We start from the raw sequence: 23,094 nt of genomic DNA on the forward strand, positions 1-23,094 counted from the left end.
TTCTTTCTCATACTGCAGTAACTTACTTGAATTTTCTGTCTTGTTCAGGATTTTATTCTCAGTACTTTTTCCCCTTTGCCCTGTTTCATTTAATGTCCTTTTTTTTCCCCACCTCCTTTCTACTTCCTCTGGAGGTGTGCAATGTTTGGTAGGTGTTAGGTTGCACAAGGGGAAAACCTTTGTTTGAGTTTTAGTCCTGGGTTCTAGATGAAAATGTAACTGAGGAATTGAGTTTTCATATACATATAATGCATTGTACAATGCATTTTTGGGATTCTGTAAACTGCAGTTGGCTTTACAGGAGCCACTTAGGTAAGATCAGTGAAATAAAAGAATTGGGCACAAGCAGTTGCCTGCAGGCATTTAATTGCAAGAGTTAGGACTGTGTTTGTTTGCTAGTTAGATATTTTCATGTATCTTTATTACTTGATAATATTTAAATCATAATAACTGCACTGGCATTTAAAATGAGGACAGATTAAATGAAAGATTTTAACACACCTCTTAAAACCCAGTCTTCGGGAATTGTTACCTGTGATGGGTTGTATTGTTGCAGAGATCTTGGAAAGACAAAGGACTGTGTAGGATCATGCAATGAGATTTAACATATACTTGACAATTCATAGTAGTACTGTTTGTCTTTTGATTCACTTTCAGTATTATATGAATGTGAGTAAAGAAACATTTGTGACATTTCCTGTGGTACAGGTTTTGTATTCTATTCACTCAAAAATTTTCTGTCTAAAGAATCAGATTAAACAGTTCTGCATAAAAGTTCATCTTACTGCACTGAACTTGTTAGTGTGTGGTGCTCCTTGCCATGCCAGTTATTTGAGAACTGCCTTAAACAGAATCTGCTTGAAGGGTAACTGTTATGTAATCCTCTAAATTTCTAATGTTCTCTTCTAATTTTACCTGCGTCATGTTTTTTCCTTAAGTGGGAAAGGTAAAATATCCTTGTCTGTCTTCATATATATTGGCTAAGAATAATAATATTGGATTAATTTTTTTAATGTGTCCCCATATATTTAGCTGTATGTCTCAGAATTAAGGTAAAATTGATCACAGAGTAGGGATTTATGTTAATGTACAGATAATTCAGGTAGTCCATTCCTTTGTAACGATGTCACGTAGCTATGAGTGGCTAATACTTCATTTGCCTGAGATGTACAATTTTAGTCTATGGGGACTTTGTTTCTGACTTTGTTTCATTTTAGGGAATAAAGGAAATTGATATAAATCAGGTGAATATTTTTTGTAGTAGTAGTTTCAGTACCTCTGAATGATTTATAGACTATCCTCAATACAGAAGAATTATGAGTATACATTTTTAGTTTGAAGAAAAGTAGGACTTAGTAATTAAAAAAAAAGTGTCTATGCCATATGTATTAGACTACAATATGTTTTAATTCATCCTTTGTTTCACAGAAGTGGTGTGGCATACAGTGATATTTTTCATAAACTATCCATGTATGTAAAACTGAAACATGGAAAATTGGTGTTCTTTCAGAGTCCAGCTTCTACTGTCCAGTAGATTGGTTTGTGTTCTAATAAAGTAGCAAAAAATAAAATTGACTTTAAGTAAAATCATGTAGAAGTTGAATGCTGCAGCAGGTTGATCTGCAAAATGGAAATGTAATGTAAATCAGTTAAAAACTTCTAATGTGAGTTTCTGATCAACTACAGTTTGGTTTTGCAGGTAATTGTGTTATTACAACGTGATATTGTAACAGACATGTGACCACATTTATTAATGAAGTACTCATGTTTTACTATTGCCAGCAGTACTTTATCGTTTTTTACAAAATTATTTCTGTCTCTAAATATTTGTCAATGGAAAAGTTACGTGACAAAGAATTTTTACAGGACTAAAGGTTAAGGTTTCATTAAGAGTATTGTAATCATAGAATCATGTTTTATAATTACATAAACTTTTGAATAAACACTAGTTTTCTTACTTTGCAAGAGGTAAGGCCTTGGGCATGCTGCATCAGCTTTTCACTCCCTAGTAACGAGCATGCTCTGGGAACCATTAAATGTAAAGTATATTTGTCAGATTTGTTTTGCTTTCTGTGACCGCAGTTACTTTGCTGACAACCCCAGCACGGTCCTGGTGAACAGCACAATGAAACACAGTGCAGTCCTTGTTTCAACAGTGCATCCTGTGGAAAGCAAATCTTGATTTCTTTTGGATTTGAGTCTGTACTCCTCAAATTCTCTCCTGATTTGCCTGCTTTTCTTTTGCTGCCTGTGCTCTCACCTCTGAGTCCTCTGTTGCAACAATCCAGTCCTGGAAGGGAAAGTGTGAACTCTGGGGCACAGAGATGCTTCCAAGTTCACTGCCTTGTGTTTGCTGCCTGTGGATGTGTGGGCTGATGGATTCATTGAGGAATTAATGTAAACTGGGATATTAAGTGGTTTTGAGGTGTAGGAAGTACCGGTTGGAAACAAATATCAAGTGCCATGAGAATTAATGGTCCTGATTTAAAAAACCAAACCAAACCAACAAGAAATAAACACCCCACCCCAAATAAACAAGAAAAGATTGGGCAGTAATGTGTTGACCCAGCACAGCTGAGTGGAGAGTAAGGCTCTGGCTGTGATTGTGACTACACACACAAGGAACACTTAAAAGAAGCAGTAAAGTGTGGTTATACCAGTTATATCAGTGTAAAGTGTGTATGGTGAGACAAAGAATAAATTGTTACCATTGCCTACTTGGAAGGGATGGACAAATATTTCATTAAAATATTAGTAAGCATAATGATGCCACCAAGGAAACAAGAAGGTAGTGACTGCCATTTAGTGAGAGTGTGGGTATCTCTACTTGTCAGTTTTAACTAACCCAGCTTGAAATTACTCCATTACCAATTTTTAAGTTTTTCTTCTGGTCTTTCATGAAGTTTCAACAGCATGAACTGCAAAACTTGGCAGTGTCTTAGAAAGGAATTGTATATGTGGTGGTCCATCTTGTTACAGGCTTGTTTCAATCTCAGCAGTAAGTTCTAATCAATGTAGTTGTTGCTTTGTGTATTTTTTGTTGTTTCTTCTTATATGCTGTTCTGAGAGGAGGAAAGATCTTATTTTTTGCTTTCCTTTGAACTTTGTTCTTGGTGGGAATAACCAGCTGATTTTTAGTTTTTCATTATTGAATACATTTATTTTGCTTTGGGTAGTTCAAGGTGGAAATATTGCTGTTTTTTTCTCTAACAAACTTCAAAAGTTTTATGCCTCCTAAGCCAAGGACCACCTGTGTCCATGGTTCATTGCAGTGACTACTGATAAAAACACACATTTACTAATTCTCTTCCTTATTTTTAATTTCTTTTCCCCTTTTTAAGCCAAAGAATATTTAGCAAATAATGCTTTGTAATGCTATTAGAACATTCATCTACTCATGAGTGTATAACAAATTCTTGTAATTCAGTTACAGTAATTCAGATACTTGAGGGGAATATGTTAATTTGTTCCTGTGGCAAGAGTATGCATCTGAACAGTTGAGTTCATGTGTGTGTCTTCCTTGAGTGAAAACCCACAAAAACTTAAGGTAGAGTGATTTGAAGGAGTTCAGTAAACAGTGTTGTCAGCTTTCTCTGTTTTTTTTTTTGTCAGCAGATTTCTGTAGTTGGGTCAGGTTCATGATAACATGGAAAGAAAGCCCCTTCTAAATGATTTCCTTCCCCAACACCTTTTGGGAAAAGAGTGTCTAAGTGAATGTGCTGGAGCAATCTGTGTGGTATATTCCCTCAGTAGCAGAATTGGGACCATTCTCATTAGAGATGATGAGAGGGGAGGAGAAGAAGGTTGGGATGTGCTGCCAATCTGTCTTTCTGTGCCACTTGTGAAAAAAACATTTTTACTGCCATTATCTCCTGTCGCTCCAAGTCTTGAAAACAGGAATGAGAGGGAGCTGTTTCTTGGTTCCTAGTAAGTGTCAGTGCCCTGCAGACAAATACGTTAGAAAGAGCTGTCAAAGGAAGATGAAAAGGCTGTATGAAAACGTATTAACTGGGGAAGGACTGATGGATGCTGTTTTGTTGACAAGACTGAAACAAGTTCTATGTTTGTTTATGGGCACAAAGACCTAATTACTACTGAAAATTCTGAAAACTTGCTGGAAATGCAGGTATTTCATGAAGGTGCTTTTGTACACGTGATACTAAATCCTGCTAAGTGTGTTGGACTGCTCTTGACAACAATGAAGCCTGTAGAAATACATGAGTGAGTGTTCTGTTTCTGGGAAGGGTTAAGAATTTTGAGAAAGAAGGGGACATCGTGGGTTTGTAACCATTAAAATACTGTTCAGATGCTTGAAATACGAAGTCCAAAGCTGTGAAAGTTAGAAGGAAGGTAAAATCAGAGTGGAAAATGGTTCTTTTGCATCCAGATAAAAGACTGCAGTAAGGTTTTTTGTTTTGCTTTAGGATTTCTTGGTTTATTAAAAAAATGTGCTTCTTGGCTTAGTTCTGCTTTGTTTTCAATAGGTGTGAGGATGGACATTCAAAAATAGTGATTTGTGTTCTGTTCTTGGCACAGCAGACTTGGAGAAGCCATCTAATGTGTACCTTAGTTAATACATAAAATGGAGATGCAATTTAATTATTTACTTGTGTTTGAAGTACTTTAAAAGGTCTGAAGCAGGAGTATTAAATATGGATAGTAAAGGTACAGTAAATGACAGTGTCTGTAAAGAGGTTAAGCCAGAGTAGAAGGCAATTTTGTAATGAGTTGTAGAAATGGTGTAAGTTGATTACCTTGGTCATAGTGTCTGAGCACTAGGTAAGTAAAAACCTTTCATATGCTGCTTTCTCCAGCAAAGGTGTTTTTCTAAGTCCTGACAGGGGTTGATATAGGCATGCCCTTATTGATTATACCCTGAAACCCTTTTCTGTTTCTGAAGGGAGATCAAAGAAGGGCCACTCCACACCTAGCAAGTCCAGCACTGAATCCCAGCCCTCTTCCACAGTGCAACTGGGGATTTTTTTTAAATCTGTGATGGGTATCAGAATAATTTGCAAGAAGGTTTTCTGTCAGAATTACTGTGCTGTGACACTGGCAAAGATTTCAGGCCTACCTTAAAAGCTGAGAGCATTTTCTCTTATTTCTGAACTCAAACAAACAAAATCCAAATGAAAAACCTCACTTGCTTCTTTGAAATGACAGGATTGTGTTTGATTTGACTCTACATATTTCTCCAGGGAGCCAGTCTCTTTAACTTCAGCTGCCTTGGGTAACTTGGATATTCGAAGTGCAATTAACGTTTCCCTTTCCCTACAGTAATTTACAGTCTTATGTTTAATATCCAGTACTTTCTTGCTTAGGATCTAATAAGGGATTTTTTTCCTGAGTTGCTGTTAATAGACCAAAATCCAGAGTAATAAATGACTTTGAGTACCAGAGAGCAGATTGTGGTCTGTATTTTACTGCAGGGCCAGCAGATGGCAATGAAACAAAGATTTGCTCAAATCCTTCCAGTGACTGAAACTGAAAGGTTTTGTGTCACGCCTCTTGGAAATATAAAACAATAAGGTTTTTTCTATGTATCTTTTAGCCTTGCTTTATTAATTAGACATGCATAATCCTTCATGTAAAACAATCCCACCTGTACAGGAACTAATCAGTATTTCTAAATTATGGTACATGTGTTTTTTTACTGTCAAAGCCCCAAAATTGAGACTGCATGTGTTATCATATTGTGAACTATGTAACTGTAGAAGTGCAGTCAGTTTTGGGAGAGGAAGTTGGTGACCACCAGCTGCACAACATTTTATAAGTCAAGAGGATAAATCACTTCTTTTTAATTAGGCATCAAAGTCCATATCTTTGCAAGGTACAAAATTATGTAAGGCAAGTAAGTTGCCAGAGTAATTTCAGGTGACTTTGTCTTTTGATACTGATTTCGATTTTTTTAATTGGTGTGAATGTTATGGATAGCCACTTTGTGCCATTCACTAATTGAATTAGCTACCTAAAAGTTAAAATGTTAATTTTGTAGTATCAGTTTCTCAAAAGTACAGTATGGTTTTCTCTTCAAGGGCAAGAAGACCAAAAAAAACTGTGGAGGAACTGACCGTTGTGACTGAATGACTCTTACTGTAATAATGAAATTATTTAGAAATGCTGAATGACCCTTTTACAGGCTAATGTCAAGTCATTTAGCATAAAAAATAAGAGTAAACTTAAGAAACATGCAGTTGTTAAGGCAGATTGACCCAAACGCATCAGTACTTTCCATAGATTGTTGTTAGTTCCTGATGCAGAGAAAATAAAACCTGTGATGTGACTCTGGGTGCTTAGACTTGGAAATGTGAATAGTTTTAGAACGAAAGGGAAACGCATCTTGAAGTAGTTCTCAGCAAGCTGGATCAAAATGGACATAAATCTGATTAAGGCACTGGCTACACCGTTCTCAAGCTTTGTCACAGGCAAGAAGAGACTGCTGTGTCCGTAACCACTGTTGGAACAAAGTTCATGGAAATGCACAGTGTAATAACTAATTGCTTATGGCAGGACTTTCAGAAATCTGGCTCTGCCCTTTAGTAATTATTTCTTGGAGCAATTCAGAAGAGTGGAGTAGTTACCACTGCAAAAGAAAAACTGAATCAGCAGGAATGCCTGCTGATCAGTATCAATCTATAAGAAGTAACTTTCTTTTTTTAAATACCAGTCCCTCAAAAAGCAGTGCTAATCAAGGTTTTTCAGCATGGAGATCATGAAACTGTCTCTGTACTATAGTGAGTGATTCAAGTGTTCAGTCTGGAAGATTCCTGGCAATAACACGATTTAAGAAATTGCAAGAGTTTGAGTATTGGAATTGTGGAAACACAGAATTACATTCTCTGGAGTGAAAGTTTTCCTGCAAAGAAAACTGCTTTGAGTTTTGTATGTGCCAGCAAGTTAGTTCTTGGCACTGAGGAAAGTGTAACTTCAGTCACTGTAGGGGGACATGACTGAGCTTATTCAAGTTACACCTTTTTAGTGGTGTAAGTTTCTTTAGTTTGGGCAAAGGATGTGAGATAATTTTCATTGGTAATTACTGACATCTTTTAGAGAAAATGATGGATCTGTAGCTGGATGATTTAGAGGTGGTTGCTCTTGGTGCAGTTTCACAGCAGACTAGTGAGCAGGGTTCTGCTTACTTTATTAGACTTTCAGTTTTGGAGAATTGTAACACAACTGCAGGAGGTTTGAATCAGAACAGTGCTTTCTTACAAAGACCCTGGAAAGATGGGTAGTGAAATTGTTACCTGGCTTTTTTTCCTTTTTTTTTTTTTGATAGCCCTGGAAATTATTCATCTGGTGTCTTTAGCATAACATGGCAGAAACATTATGTTAGTGTTTGAGACTAAGAGACTAGAACAGACAGAGGCTTCAAGAAAGTGCTCAGTGTGTGTGTTGTTACTTACCTTGCTGCTTTTTCAGAGTAATACTTGGCTTTATCATAGTCATGTAGGGCCAGAGAGCCTGTACAAACCTGTAGGAACAGTAGTGGTTCGAAACTTAAAAGGACACATGCAGCCACACAGTCCACTAAAAATTCTTGTTGGAGTTGGGAAGCAGGTGCAGTGGTTTGGGGAGAATGCAGTTCTGCAGCAAATCTAAAGTACCTAAATATGGGCTATGCAAACTATGTATTTCAGGACTAGTATTTTCAGGGTTTTTCCTTGGCAATATAAGACCCCAAAATGCTCATTTTTGTGTATTTCACTATTTCTGATAATCACTTGATAAAGTTGCAGTCTTATGCCTGGGTGTTAGAATATATTAATGTATAAAAACAGAATATGGAGGTTAAAGTAAATAGCTCCAAGTTAATCCCTTTCGTAGCAAAGGTACAAAAGAGTGCTGGGAAATGTTTCTGTTGGAACAGTTTGTTCAAAACCCACTTTCGTCTCTTGAATTTTTTCACTATAATGCTGCTATGTGGCCTCAGAACAACATCATGTGACATGTTTTTGAATGATCCTGACATTGTATTTTTTACTTATTTCCATGAAGAGCACTGCAGTGAGGTCAGATGAATGTTTTAATGAGGGAAGTAACTGGAGTTCAATATTCTTGTTTCGTTGTTATTTCACCCCAAATGTAAATTCATCTCTTTCCATTCAGACTAAATTATTTAAGGCTACCTCATTAAGATGATTTCTTCCCTTATTTTATGCATGTGAATCATCATTAAATTATTACTTCATTTAAATCCCCAACATTTTTTCTTCTATGTATTTAAATGTTTTAAATTAAATTATTATTTTCTTTCAATTTCATTCAGAAAACCAGTCACTTAAATACAGTTTGAATAAATAAGGTAAAACAACTCAAGAAAAGAATGTTAGATAACTACCTGCCTTTTTCTCAGATGCAAATTTGTGCTCACTGCTGAGCCTATGTTACCCTGACTGTGTTAACTTGAGTTTTGGCACCTGCTGATGGAAACAGGCTTTCTGTTGTCCAGGTTAAATCCTCTCCCCAGGTGTCTTTAAGCTCTTGCGTGTTGTTACAGCTGCATCTACATCAAACCCATGGCCTGTTTGGTTCCCCTGGGTGCGAGGCCGGTGGTGCCCCCCAAGGGCCACAGTCCCTGAGCGCGGGCAGTGATGGCCCAGGGCAAAGCTCAGCCATCCCATGCTGTTTGTAGGACTGAGTTAAGAGCTGAACTACATGGCTGATCATCCCTGAAAGGCTGTATTTGAACTGCAGCATTGTCTCAGGCCAGTTTTGATGTGCTGTCACTACTTTTGTAAGTCATTTGTAGGAATATCCCCAGTGATTCTCTTGCTTTGTGCAAAGTTACTTTGTTTAGAAGAAACTGAAGCACTTTTCTGGTAGTGAAAGCATTCCAGTACTCTTCCAGCATTAATGACCTATTTAACAAGCATCTTAGCTCCATATAAACCTGAATATGTGCAGATAAATGTAAATAATAATAGATTTATAACAAAATTGGATCCTACTGTTTTTAAATGAGCTCAGTATTTTAGTTTCATATTTTAGAAAGTATAGCTATATTTTATGTTTTCAGACGTTGCATTTGAGTGGAAAGAAAATTATCCTTTTCCATGGGGAGGTGGCAGGTCAAGGTCTAAGTAGAAATTTAAATATTTGAAGGTACAAAGCCTGTATTTTGCCTTGAGGCTGTTTACTTCCCTTCACGTCAAGCCTTACCCAATTACTAGTGCAGTCAATTGAAAAACTTGCATTATCTCAATAACCTCTGGATCTTGTCTGTAGTACACATGGAATTCATTGTGGTAGTCTTGTCTTCATTTTAGCGACAAGGGAATAGAAAGAAAACTTGCAAAATACTGTAGTTCTGAATAACTCTTACCTGATTTTAGAATGTGTTAGGTTGTATTTTGTGCTGAACTATATGACAGTTGTAATATTAAATGTCAGAAAACATTCTCATGAAAAGGTGATACATAATAATTTGCAACAACAGGGGCCATGGGGAACTACATGATTACAGAAACTGAAATGGGCAGCTGTATCTTTAATAAAAGGTATTAAATGTAGTTAAAAGTTTTGTAAAGTCTGGGTTAAAAAGTATGATTGCTTGACTCTGAGTTAGTTTCATCAAAAATAGTTTGGGCAGCACACTTTATTGAGTACAGGTATGACAGTCACATCAATGATGCTCATATGTGTCTGTTAAATTGTCAAAATTGTGTGAGCCTGGCATGGCAGGTTTGAGGGGATGCTGACATTTTCGTTCAACTTCTATATTATTAGAGGAATCTCTTTCGTATGTATTTATTTTGCAAATTACTTATTCTTTGGTTTGTTGCTACATTTTTTAAGTGAGTCTTGTGTTCTCCTCTAAGGTGGGGCTTCTACAAAATGTTGAGATATGGTTTCCAAACCATTCTGTCCAGCCCATGCACAGTTAAGCAAAACACTAAAATTCTGTGGTAGAGTCATTTTTATTGGGGTGGAAGGAAGCTCATAGTGAAGTGGAAGAGAAATTAGGTCATTTTGTTCATGGTATTTTTAACTTTGTAAAACAAAGCTTGTTGGTCATACCTATTGAGCATATGTGTATAGATTGTCCCTGATAGCAGATTGTTTTAACTAGTATAGAATTTCCATTTAAAGGAAGTCACTGGAGAGTTTTATTTTTTCTTTATGGGTTTATATAAATTTATCTAGTACTTAAAATATATGTGATTATATTGTAATACAATTCAGGAAAAATGTCTGGATAACCATGGCTAGTATTTAGCTGGGGGATGTCACTTGCAAAGGCAAATGTAGTGAGATGTTTTCCTTTGTCTCTGTAGTTATCAGAGACTGTTACAGACGATTGCTGTACTCGAGGCTCAACGTACTCAAGCAGTTCAAGACCTTGAAAGTTTAGGCAGACACCAGAGAGAAGCACTGAAAGATCCTATTGGATTTGTGGAAAGACTCCAGAAGAAGGTATTTCTATGGGCTTTTCCTAAGTCTTACTTGGAATTTTTTTTTAATAACTAGTCATTCATCATATATAAAAATTGGAGAATAGGTGTACATATACTTGCATAAAGATTTTGAGTTTAAAGTCCTTTATCTGCTGAGCAACAACAGCCCTTTGATTTCTTCTTAGATCTGTAAGTTATAGATCTTCAATGATTTTATTAGATACACATTCTTCCCTTTTTTTTGTATGTAGAAATGTAATTTTTTAATTTCTAATTGTAATGTAAGTATTTTTACAACCTGAAATCTGCAGGTGACTGAAAGTATCAGATAAATCATTTCTAATTTTTCTCATTTGAGAAATGAAATGTTGTGCTTTGAGTGAAGTTAGTGGGGTATTTTTTAAAGAACAGGAAATGTAGTTCATAACCTAAACACAAAAGGAATGCTAGAAAACATAGCTGAGTTACAGTAAACAGAATATTGTCTGGTAGAGGAGAATTCATTTTGCTAAGGAAACATTTTCTTGTCAAGCTTTAAAAAAACCCTGTAGTAACAGGAATTCTGAAAAAGTGTTTTCAGCTTGAATATTGCTGGGGCATCTGCCAGTGACAAACACAGCTGACCTTCTAGTCTGGTAGCAACATGTTCTATTTCAGTGAAGAATGAAGTTGGTGTTTTATGGTGCTCTTTTCCTAGGTTTGTAGAAACCTAGGTCTGATGGAAGCCTGGTGGTTTCTGTAGTTGTCTTTCTGTTACATTTTGAGATGAGTTAATAGCATGTATGATGTAAGTGTAGCATTTTATAATCATTTTATGGGAGAATACTGAAGATAATTAAACTATCTGGCGTGGTTTTGTCTCAAAAGCAAAGGTCTTACAGTTGACCTTTAGCTAAAGAGGTGCAACAGTTTTGTTCTAGGCATAATACAGTAAAACCAGTGTAAAATAGACATTGATTTTAGGTTTATCAGATAATAAAACTCCCTATCTTGTGGGTTGCTGTGTTAAGAAGGGTACAGATACTGAGTTTAATAAAAGGCAGATAGACAGTAACAGGATATTGAAGCTGGAACCACCTGATTTCAGCTGTGAAATACACTCTTCAAAGTTTTATGCTGAATAAGCCATCATTGACCGTGCCGCTGCATATTTTATGTGCACTGTTGTGTGTTATTCTTGAAAGATGCCTTCTCTTTAAAAAGATTGTGTGCTGCATGGCACTTCAAAAGTTCTGATTTTCAATTCTGCTGTTGCCTAAAAGCAATATTGGGTTTTCATAGTGTTTCAGCATTTGTAGCTTTTGTTTGGATAGAGAGCAATAGTGTTAAATATTGCTTTTTACTTTTTGTTCTTGTTTTTTCAGGTTGATATGGGTCTTCCATATCCTCAGAGAGTTGTTCAGCTCCCTGAGATTGCCTGGGACCAATACACCACTAGCCTTGGAAACTTTGAGAGAGAATTCAAAAACCGAAAACGTAACAGTAGGAGAGTGAAGCTGATTTATGACAAAGGTAAAGGAAAGTGGGCATGTGTTACTAACAAGAAATGACCAGCGGGGATGTTTAATAATTCTTTCTTTGTTGCTTACAGTAGGTATACCTGCAAGACCAAAAAGTCCTTTGGATCCCAAGAAGGATGGAGAGTCTGTTTCGTACTCTGTCTTGCCTTTAAGTGATGGTCCAGAAGGTTCTACAAACAGTCGTCCACAGGTAGTTACTGAAAAGGAAAGAAAAAAAATCTACAGAATAGTAATTTTTAATATTCTCTTTTTCAATATGAGTATGTGAATAATCTTAACTGCTACTTCAGATGTTCATGTTGGTGATGATGTGTCATTCATTTACTCAAATCTGAAAACTTACCTTTGGTTTAGGCAAATTTTATTTTAAATTCTCATGCATTTATTTGGTTTGGTTTTGGTTTTACTTAGGTAGGAAAAGGGTTCCAATGAATTTATCCTAACCATACTTTCTCTAAACACGTATTCCATTTTATTTCCTCTATTTGAGCAGATGATAAGAGGGCGACTTTGTGATGAGACCAAACCTGAAACTTTTAACCAGCTGTGGACTGTAGAGGAACAGGTAATGGGAAACTCTTTAATTTTGTATCTGTGATAACATGCGTGAGTGTAGAAGGAAATTGCATAGCAATGTTTATAGCACTTGGGAGATCAGAGTCACATGTATGTAGATACTTACCTCTTGACAACTCATACCTCTACTAGGAAGTATGTATTTATTCTTTTTCATTGTTGATTTAGAAAAAACTTGAGCAATTGCTTTTGAAGTATCCACCAGAGGAAGTAGAGTCCCGACGGTGGCAGAAGATCGCTGATGAACTGGGAAATAGAACAGCAAAACAGGTAACAAGTAAAACACTTGGAGAAGTAATCCCTTTTCTTGACTTTATTTTTTTAAATATCAGTAAAGAAAATAGAATATCTTTCCAGTAACCACTTTGTCTTAAAAATGTAGCAGCAAAGCCTGCATTTCACTAATAACAATGCAACTCTTATGCTTGATCTCAAATATAAAATATTTAAAGTGCCCCAAAGCCCATGATAAAGCTACCAGTTGTTCATTAGATTTTGACAGCATGCATTTAATTCTACACAGAAAGTGTAATGACACTAACTGTGCTCAAGCTGAGTTACACTCGAGTGCTGAATTTCCTGCTCCTCCCTACTATAGAATCAGCAGATGTGAATATCACAGAGAGAAGAATTAGTTTTGTACCGGGGCCAAGATCCACAAAATAACAGATGTGGAGATGGCAAGTATTTCCATATCTGACTTGTTGGAATTTATCCCCTAAAATGACAGAATTTCTCCATTTTGACCAGGAATAAAAGTCTTGATGTTCTGTGTTTACAGTATTCGAATTTCTTCTATTTCATTTGTGTGCTTTCGGGTAGCAGTGTAGTTAAGTATTTAAGGATACAGGATTACCTCATCTCTAATCATATTTATACTTACAGGTTTATTTTTCCATACCTGAAAACATTAAGACATACTTAAGTAAAATGGAGACATACTTTCTGTAGGGTAAATATGTATAATGTATGTGTGAGTTAAGAGTGTAAGAGTGAGTTAAGTTTAGCTCCAACAGGGAGCAAAATACTAAACCTTTCTATAGCAGTTTTTTCTAGATTTTTTGTCTCTATGTAAAGAACAGCAATTTTTTTTCTCTGAAAGCCATCAAAAATGTCTGGAAATAGTAATGCAGTGTTGCAAGACAGGTACCAGTTAGATTAGTTGTCACAAAGTAGAAATGGAGGATTTCTTGTCCTAATGTTTTGAACCAGTGTAGGTAGCAATGCTGGCAAAACTGTGAAGTGAAGACCAGTTACATTTTATTTGACAGCTAATTGTTGCATGTTGGTTTTTTCCTAGGTTGCCAGTAGAGTACAAAAATATTTTATTAAACTGACTAAAGCCGGTATTCCAGTTCCAGGAAGAACTCCAAACCTATATTTATATTCCAAAAAGGTGAGACAATATTACAGAAGAAATTCTGTATTTCTCTTCGCATTTATGTGAATGTTGAGTTGAAATAATTATTCTTAATAGATTTAAGTCTTGATAAATATAATCTTACTAGCTAGTTTCACCTTGCATGTATTTCTTACTTAGTAAAGTAATCCTTTTCTTCTGCCAGTAGCACTGTGGACTGAGGTGGATGTTAATTCTAGTTTTCACACTGACAACTCTTGAGGACATGAAGTGTCAGAAAAGAGAACGTAGTGGTTAGATGGCAAACTGAACTAAGGTTGAATTATGGCCCTAGGATACTTTTTCCTCATTTGTAAATACACTACAATTGATCAAGACGTGATAATGAAAACCCTGTTAGAAGATAAGCCCTCTGAATTAGCACAACTGTAGGCTTAAGACTGAAATATCATGTTTTATTTTGAGCTGCAACATAATGATTAAAGTAGTATGGTCATATAAATGACCACTAAAATACAGTGCTTTTCCTGATCCTGGAATGGATGAGAAAATATTATGGTCCTAAGAAATCTGAATTTTTAAGAGAGAAGACTGTGCAGACCAGTCACGTATTTTGATTTAACTAATGTGGTACTCTTGGTTACTGATGAGGACCACAGGCATTTGAAGAGGGCAGTCTCAGGTTTTGGGGGGGGGGTTGTTTGTTTTTTTTTGGAGTTTTGTTTGTTTCCACAGTATTTACAAAAGTTCCTTAAAACTCCATTTTGTCGAGTAACATTCCATTTTTTTTTGTCCAGTTGTCCATGGTGTTTTACGATTAAGAATAGAGAAAGCCTTACATTGGTTCTGCAAAAAGACAAATTTGCAGATTGTGTCCCTTAAAAGATTGGAAACAAAAGTTACTGCCAGAGGGACAATAGAAAGATCTACCACAGCTCATGTCTAATGATTTAAAATGCTAGACACCCCCAGTTGTCTCCTGGTATTCTCTGAAGTTACTGCACACAATAACTGCTCATATTGGAGGCTTTCCAGTTTGCCTTCCATCACGGTAATACCATTTTATTTTCACCAGAATTTTAATCTACTATTCTGCCCTATAAACAGAGGCAGGGAAAGTGCAGATATGCTTGTCTGCCACCTTGTCTATTGGAAAAGTGCTTTCTGGCAGAAGAACCAAAAAACCAGCTGGAAACACTGATACCTTAAATACTGTGGTGAGATTCATGTGCCAGAATTCTGAATTACTTGTACAGCTGGGGCTAATTTCTGTTATATAACATAAAAATACTGTGGAGCTAATTTCAAAAGGTGTTGAAGATTTAGTTCTGGAAATTGTAATTCTTCGAGTTCTTTATGACACTCGACAACTTTTAATCACCTGTGTCACATCTTTTCTTCTTTCCTCTTAGTTTTAGTTGGAAAGACTGTTTAATTACAGAATGTGTGCAATTCTGCCAGGCAGCTGATCACTATATTTGATAGTGGGAATTCTTACTCAGTACATGTGGGACATTTTAACTATATTGTTCAGTAATTCACACAGTGATCCATGAAGCTCTTTAACCCTACTATTCTGAGTACAAACACAATATAACCAAGAGTAAAACATATTTTCTTTAAAACTTAAATTCTCATACTACAACGGTAGCACTCCCATCCCACAGAGTTTTCTTAGGCTTATATGTAGAACAAATGTAATCCTTAGGTCTGTTTTCGCAGTGTGATTCATACCCTTGTTACCACGTTGTGCGAGTAGGGTCACTGTGCCCTGGTCTGTACTGAGGCAGCATCTCCGTTTTGTATTTGTAAGAAATACAGCAGAAAAGTCAGACAAATGGTGTATGTGAGGGAATTGAGCTCTCAGGCTGCTAATATATCTGTCTACTTAGAGCACAGATTGACAGCACTGTACCAGGCTGCAGTTATTTCCAAGTCTCCAGTGGAGATAATGTGTCAGAAAGGAAGTGCAAGAGAGTATTGGCGGCCTGGGTCATGCTTATGTTATGCTTGTCCTAATTTTGATATTGAGTCTGCACATACACTGTAACTGCAGCATATCTGCTTTAGTGCCAATAATAGAACTATGAGAACTGGATGCTGATACTTAAATCACATATCTGTGGGGAAATAGTAAACATAGATATATTTAATGTAAGGAATTGTGTCAAAAGGGATGCTTCACAAGAAAATACTTGCATTTCTCCATGGGGATTGTCCAGGATGTTTTTTTTTAATGGTTATTGGAGAGGTGAGAAGCCTCTTCGGTTCTTCAATATCTTGTTGAAGTTGCCTTGTGTATCTATCTACTCACATGACATAATGTCTTTTCTGACAAGTGATACAGGAAATTAAGCAGGATGCATGAGTTTATTTTCCTGTATAATCATTATCTACTGTGGGTGAAAATACAACTACAGCAGAGATTTAGGACTCTAGAATTCAGTTCTTCAATTATGGCTTATCATTTTCAGGTTATTGTTTATGTAATATCATTAGTGCACCTGCTTTTAAGCTTAATCCAGAAGATACATTTCCCAGAGGAGAAATGATTTTTAACTGTCTGCTCTTAAGTAGTATTTTAGTTCATTCTTTACCAGAGGTAGATCATGTTAAAAAGAGAATTCAGATCCTCAGTTAAATCCTAGATTATGACTGTATGCCTGACAGTGCTACTATATAAGCATAGACAGTTTTCCTTTCTTGATTTCCAGATCTAGTATTGAATGCAGATCTGTTTTCTCTTAACATAAAATGTAAATCGCAGTGTCAGCTCAAGCTGAAATACCATCTGACCTTATACATGGAAGTATTTTGGAGGGGTTTGAAATCTTAAGGGAAACCCTGAAAGCAGCAAAACAGTGGAAAAACTAACACAGTTGGAAATAGTACATTAGTCTTAGAAAAAAATGCTGTTTTCTTTTGTGCACTGCAGTAGCTCTGCAGATCAGAGGTACCAGACTTCATGTCTTCTCTTTAGAGTGAATGAAGCTAACCTCAATTCCTAGTGATACTTTTGTCTGCATAAGATACATTCCATCTAAGATAATTTGTGCTATCTTTGCCTTTACTTTAAGTTATGCACAACTGTAAAATAATGGAAGATCCCTCTTTAGCGGTTGAATCCCTCTTTAGAGATAAATGGTTGTACTGTATACTGCATGTTTATAATACAATATATTACATGTAATGTTCTGGTATATGAACCTTCTGGGGTAAAAGCTCTTGCTACAAATAGAGAAAATACTTACTATGGCAAGTATTCCTTACGCTTTATCTGTGTAACAGAAGCTCGGCACAGTGTAAGACATTCTTCTCTTTTATTCTTCTTTAAAAAGCCATGTTTCATACTTATGTTTTTTGATTCACACTATTTTTTTTAAATTGAGGAATGTGAGATTTGACATCAAAAATGTCAAATTGCTAGTCTGGATAGTAGCTCAGTAAAAAGTTGAGTCAGTTTCATTCACCCCAAATTCTTCTTTTAGATATTAATTACTCCTCCATTGGGGAATAAGTAATAGGGGCTGAGTGCCTTTTACAACTGGCATGCACTCTACACCATCAGGCAGCATTAAATTTGAAAGGTTTTAGATATGCACTAATGGAGTAATTTATCTCAACTAATATTTTTTAGGTTCCTTTTCTATGCAGTGATGACGAAAAAGAACCTTCAGAGAGCAGTTCCTTCTATCCCTTAGAAACCTCTTTTATGCCTTACCTGTCTTGGACTAGGAAAGAAATATGGACAATTACCCTGCACTTAGATTTTTATTCTTTTTTAAGGCACAAATAGAAGTTTATGATAAGTGTTGAGCATGGACTGGTGTCGTGGGCTCTTGGACCTGTGCAAAACTTACTACTTTGTTTAGTCTCAAACTTACACCATTGAAAGTTTTTTAATATTTTTCTGCTTCCATTCTCAGTCCTGAAAACTGTAACAGCCTTACTTTGTGTTTTTCTCTTGTTGTCAGTCTCAGCTGTTTAGATGGTTGGGGGTTTATGGTAAGGGTCTTTCTTGCTGCATTTTTACCAAACTGTTGCACTGGTCATGTGATTTCACTTGTTGTGGGGGAGAGGAACTCCAGCAACTTCAGCTGTGTGAGGCTCTGATAGAGAGATTTAAGTAAAAATAATTGGGAAGGTGATAGATTGTTCAGTGCAAGACCACAATTTTCTGGCAAGGTTTTATCAATCAGGATTATTTAAATCATAACCAAGGAATGTTTTTAAAAATATATCATTTTTTCACTCTAGTCATCAAGTAGACGGCAACATCCTTTAAATAAACATCTTTTTAAACCTTCAACTTTCATGACATCTCATGAACCTCCAGTTTATATGGATGAAGATGATGACAGATGCAGTTTCCACAGCCATATGGATACTGTAGCAGAAGAGGAAGTATCGGTATGTCATTTAAATCAGAGGATGTCTTGCTTACTCTCATTTTGACCTTGTTTAGTGAATAATATGAGGCTTAGACATTTTCATTATAAAATAAATGTCATCAAGAAAGTATTAAATTGTAACAACATTCATGAACCATTTTGAATTATAAACACATCACGAATATAAAGGCTTCCAATAGCAAAATATTTAGCAAGTCTGTGAAAGAAGTCCTACAAACAGTTTTGTCCTGAGATAGCTCAAAGTTTTAGTTGACTATTTTCAAAAAGTGATCTAGGATTAGACAAGTTATAATAATGTAAACTATATAGTTGGGATTCTGGTCAAAGATATGTTTTAGAAAAGTTATGTAGAGCTCTGGTAAAATTCAAATGCTATTCATTGCTTTTTGTTACCTTTTACTCTCTGCATTAATTATGGATTTTGTACAATCCGCTTCAAAGTGTGAACTAACAGACTGACTTGTCAATCAACAAGCAAATTTGTGTATTCTTAGAGGCAAATTCTGGTAGACATCCTAACACAGTGAATTACTGCATTGTGGAGTGTGCTGCTTTCCTAGTTTATCACGTGCAATACTCTATAAGAATTTAGGCAAATATCATTCCCATTTCCACAAAGAATCGTAGAGGTAATAGATCCTACTGCTAGTTTGCTGGGTAAGTGTCACCGTTGGTGGGAATTACTGTGGTTTTCCTGTGCTCTGACACCTTGGGTGTGAAAAGCTTGTTGCATGACAGAAATATTGAGGCCACCCACTCCAAGTCCATTCATTTTCTTTATTGACTTTTTTGCCTGCACTTCCTTAATTATTATATTTACTCATATGTTTCTCAGTCCTAAATCTCATTTTCACTCACATTCTGAATTCTCTCTCTGATGATCTTTTAGTTTATCTACAGACATTGCTGGTAACTTCACATATTCCAGTAAGAACCTTAAAGAGCCTGGAAAGCAAAAGGCATTATTACAAGAGGTGCAGTGGAACTGTTTTTGAGCAAATTTGCTTTTGTTCTGTATTGCTTTTAAATACATACTTTCTGGTTTGAACAGTTTTCTAAAACATTTTGGTTTTGCATGGTGTCCTAGCTCAAAAATATGAGCACCATAAATCAACTGGAATTTATTCTAATTGGTCAGAAGTTGCTGTTTCACATTCTTGCAGTGATAATGGTGGACTTGTACTTCCTTCCCCCCACCTTTTTTTTTAATTTGGCATAATCTTTTCTCTCTTCACTAGTGCAGCATTTCCAGATGGATATATTTGTTACTTGAACTAATGTAGAAAGACACAGGTGAGCTCAGTCCCCATTATCAGTGCAAAATGAAAGCAATTTGGAAGCAAAAAAAGATTATAAACTATATTCAAAATGAATGTACATGGTTCTGTTCTAATGTTACAAGTCAGGTCTCTTAATGACAGTCACTGTATTGGAGAAAAATACTTTCCATCATGGTGCAGAAGAAATGCAGTGTGGCAAGAAAATGAGGGATTTTTTGACTTCACAGTGGAATTAGCAGGTGCTGTTCCTGTGTAAAGACAAAAGATTTTGCCTGAATGTTACCAGTCAGCTTGACTGGCATAACTATTCCTGAAAAATTATATTTTGGTAGAAATGAGTTATTTCCAAGTGAAGACACATTATTCCCAACAGAGTTAATTTACTTTTCAGTTATGATTTCTTAATTTTGTGAATAGTCTAATTATTCTAGGATACAGCTACTTACTATTGCAGAATTAATTGTCCACACAGGGAGTATTAAACCATACTTTATTCAAAATACAGTTATTTTGTAACAGGCAATTTTTGTCAGAAAAACTTGAGATTTGCATAGAAGGTAAATTGTGTTTTATACTAAGAGAATGTAGCTTATCACCACACAACTGAATCATGTCTTTTGACCATAATTTTTCTGCACATTTGCAGTCTAGTCCTCTATGTAGGTTCATAATTACAATTAAATAATTGATAAGGCCTTTGGCAATTTAATACTAAAGCGCAAGACTCTTTCCCTCACTTCCTTTAATAAACTTACTGAATAATACAGGATCTGCAGTCTTCACAGATTCTTAAAAAGAAATTTTGCATTTAGTCTACATTAAAAGAATTTCAATTACTCTCTTATAGTTGTTTTCCCTACCTGTACATTCCTATTGGTGTAGGATCTGAAAACTGCTCTTTGTCAGTAAAGACTCATCATCTTTGAAAACAGGTGACACCTACCAAGTGCAGCTGCTGCAATAAAACAGTTGTCTTGAAAGGAGCATCTGAATTAGAGCTTCTGTTCTTTCATAACAGAGAAATCCTCAATCCTTGTTGAGGGAAACTAGATGAGAAAACACAAAAATCATGTGTCTGTTGAAAAATCAAGACCCATTTGCTGTAAATCTGGCACAACCCATAGGGAGACAAACTTCTTCATGATTTATGGAAAAGAGCAATCTATTGTTTCTCTACTGTTAAGAGACAGTAAAAGGATGAAGAAGTTGCATAACTTTCAGTCATGGAATAGTGCTTCTTATCACTTTTTATTCTTACAAGAAAAGGTGAGAAGTTAATGCTGTTAAGATTGACTGTCTTCAAATAAAAAATACATATAATAGGAGCTTGGTACTGTCTTGAGTTTATGGGTCTTTTCAAAATCTGAGTTTGAAAAGTCTTTAAACTGTTAAATAGTGTCATTTGTTTTTAATATTTTCACAGCTTTGAAAGTACTTCAGAACAGTGTTCATAACTATCCTACAAATAGTACTCATTCATACCATTCCACAGAATAGGAAAGAGAAAGGTCAATTAACTTGATAAAACTGATCTGAAATTGTAGTTCTCAAGTTCTCAACATTTTCTGTTGCCCACTGTCTAGAACTGAAATAAACTATCTCTGTCTTAAACGAAGGCTTCCTCTTCTACAGCTGCCATTTTGCTCAGTGTATGGACAAGTGGATTATATGCAAATTGCCTTTGGACATCTAAGATGAGAAATTAAATTTAGGCACTGCTCTCTCCTTTATACTATAGCTAAGGTCTTCACCAGAAGAAACTTGTTTATAGGATCATAAGGGTTTTGTTTTAATGCAAATAATAAAGTATAAATAATAGAAAATAAAATGTAAGATGCAGTTTTATGTTATTTTTAAAAATACTTTCCTGGTACGTTAAAATATATTACCATTATTTTCTCAACCATTATTAATCATACTGATTTATGGCACAAATATATGTGTTACTAATTACTATATTGCTAAAATAAGAATATTTCTTGGGGTTTTTTTAAATCTTGAACAGGATGAAGAGAGTATTCCAGTAACATATCGAGATCTACCTGAATATAAAGAACTGTTAGAATTTAAAAAATTGAAGAAACAAAAGCTCCAGCAGATGCATGCAGAAAGTGGGTTTGTGCAGCATGTGGGGTTCAAGGTGAGCGTAAGGATGTTCTTCTGTTGTTCAGTGGAATTTGGAAGTTTTACAGGAGAATGTGGTTTGAATTTCCTAAAAAGATTTTGTTTTGTGCAGTAGGTTTGGTTCCTTAGTTCTTGTTCACTGTGTCTGCTTTCCCTCATTTTCTTTAATAAAAACAACCCAGGTAATTCACTCTTTTCTCATAGCTCGGGTTTCACTGCTGTTATATGGAAATGTGATAAGCATTCTCTTTTCCTCACTGTATTGTGAAAATACAGCTTATATTAGAGCCTTGTTAATTCATTATAGAATTCCATTTGACACTACATTGTTTTAACAGTGATTCATTAATGATAGTTCTCTGATTGATTGTGGAAGTATTTTGTCTCCACCTGAGGCCAAAGGGACAAAGATTTTGAATAACAGTAATAGATTAATATTTTTTTCTTTTGTAGCAACTTCACAATCCTATCAATAGCTTACCGAAACTGAAGCAAGGACACCAAACAATGTTTACATAAAATTAAGAAAATAAAAATTAAGTTAAACCCATGTGTTGTCCCAGTATCAACCATTAACAGGAGACATGAACGAAAGAGCATTCTTGAAATTAATATTTTTCTCAGTAACTGCTGGAAGTTTCTTCAAATTGTGTAGTGCTATGCAGCTGGATTTGTTTGTTAATACACATATGTAAGAATGCAAAGATGCTCAGTTTAAAGTTCAGTTCAAAATGACTGTAAAATTAAGACAGCCTTTTCAGTTGATATTGACAAACTCAATCAAGTTGTTAAACCAGCAAGGCGCTTTCTATTTTTGTTGGCTTTAGTTAGCATGGTGTGTTTGGTGTTTGGTTTGTGTGGATTTTTTAAAGTAGGATTTTCTTTCCCCCAAAATCAAAACTTTAATCAGGCAGACCAGACTCTTAGGTAACAAACTAGTTGCTTTTGCTACATAAGATTATTCTGAGAAGTAAAGTGACATTACGTGGTGTCAAACATTGGAAGTTTGCAAGTTTCTTTACATTTGAATTTGATTGTATTATGCATTATGGTAAGCTGTGAAGCAGGTGATTATATACTGTTTTCCCTCAGGAGTGCTGCCTCGCTCAGTCCTTGGGCTGGACCAGCCTCACCTAATAAGCAACCATTGAGAACAGCACTGGTTCTGCATAGCCTTCACCTCATTTACTACACATTATTCAAACTCTGCTTTGAGTATTGAATTATTGAGTCCCTTGTGGGCTTTTTATGGCTTTCGTCATTATAATATCAGAGCAATTTGCAAATACTTCTTTTTTTCATTAGGAAATGAAAGGCATAGTATTATTTCTGTTTCACAGGGGAGAGGGAAGCTGAAGCACAAAAAGTAAGGTCAAGGGTTTCCACCGCCTTGGTTCTCAAATTCAGATAACTGGAACCAGTTTT

General features: G+C 35.7%; 1 protein-coding gene across 3 annotated transcripts in view; it reads left to right on the forward strand.

The window, feature by feature from the left end:
• The window catches only part of ZZZ3 (zinc finger ZZ-type containing 3), a 56,432-nt gene that overhangs the window by 28,595 nt on the left and 4,743 nt on the right, over positions 1 to 23,094 (forward strand). For 2 of the 3 annotated variants that reach the window (XM_071564726.1, XM_071564727.1), the window contains exons 4-11: positions 10,278 to 10,416; positions 11,762 to 11,909; positions 11,989 to 12,107; positions 12,411 to 12,482; positions 12,662 to 12,763; positions 13,794 to 13,889; positions 18,111 to 18,263; positions 21,551 to 21,685. In XM_071564726.1, coding sequence (XP_071420827.1) covers positions 10,278 to 10,416; positions 11,762 to 11,909; positions 11,989 to 12,107; positions 12,411 to 12,482; positions 12,662 to 12,763; positions 13,794 to 13,889; positions 18,111 to 18,263; positions 21,551 to 21,685 — 964 coding nt within the window. The remainder of the gene's footprint in view (positions 1 to 10,277; positions 10,417 to 11,761; positions 11,910 to 11,988; positions 12,108 to 12,410; positions 12,483 to 12,661; positions 12,764 to 13,793; positions 13,890 to 18,110; positions 18,264 to 21,550; positions 21,686 to 23,094) is intronic. The other variant, XM_071564728.1, reaches the window with a different exon arrangement.

The sequence above is a fragment of the Pithys albifrons genome, chromosome 10 (assembly GCF_047495875.1).
Source record: "Pithys albifrons albifrons isolate INPA30051 chromosome 10, PitAlb_v1, whole genome shotgun sequence".
NCBI classification, from domain to species: Eukaryota; Metazoa; Chordata; class Aves; order Passeriformes; family Thamnophilidae; genus Pithys; species Pithys albifrons.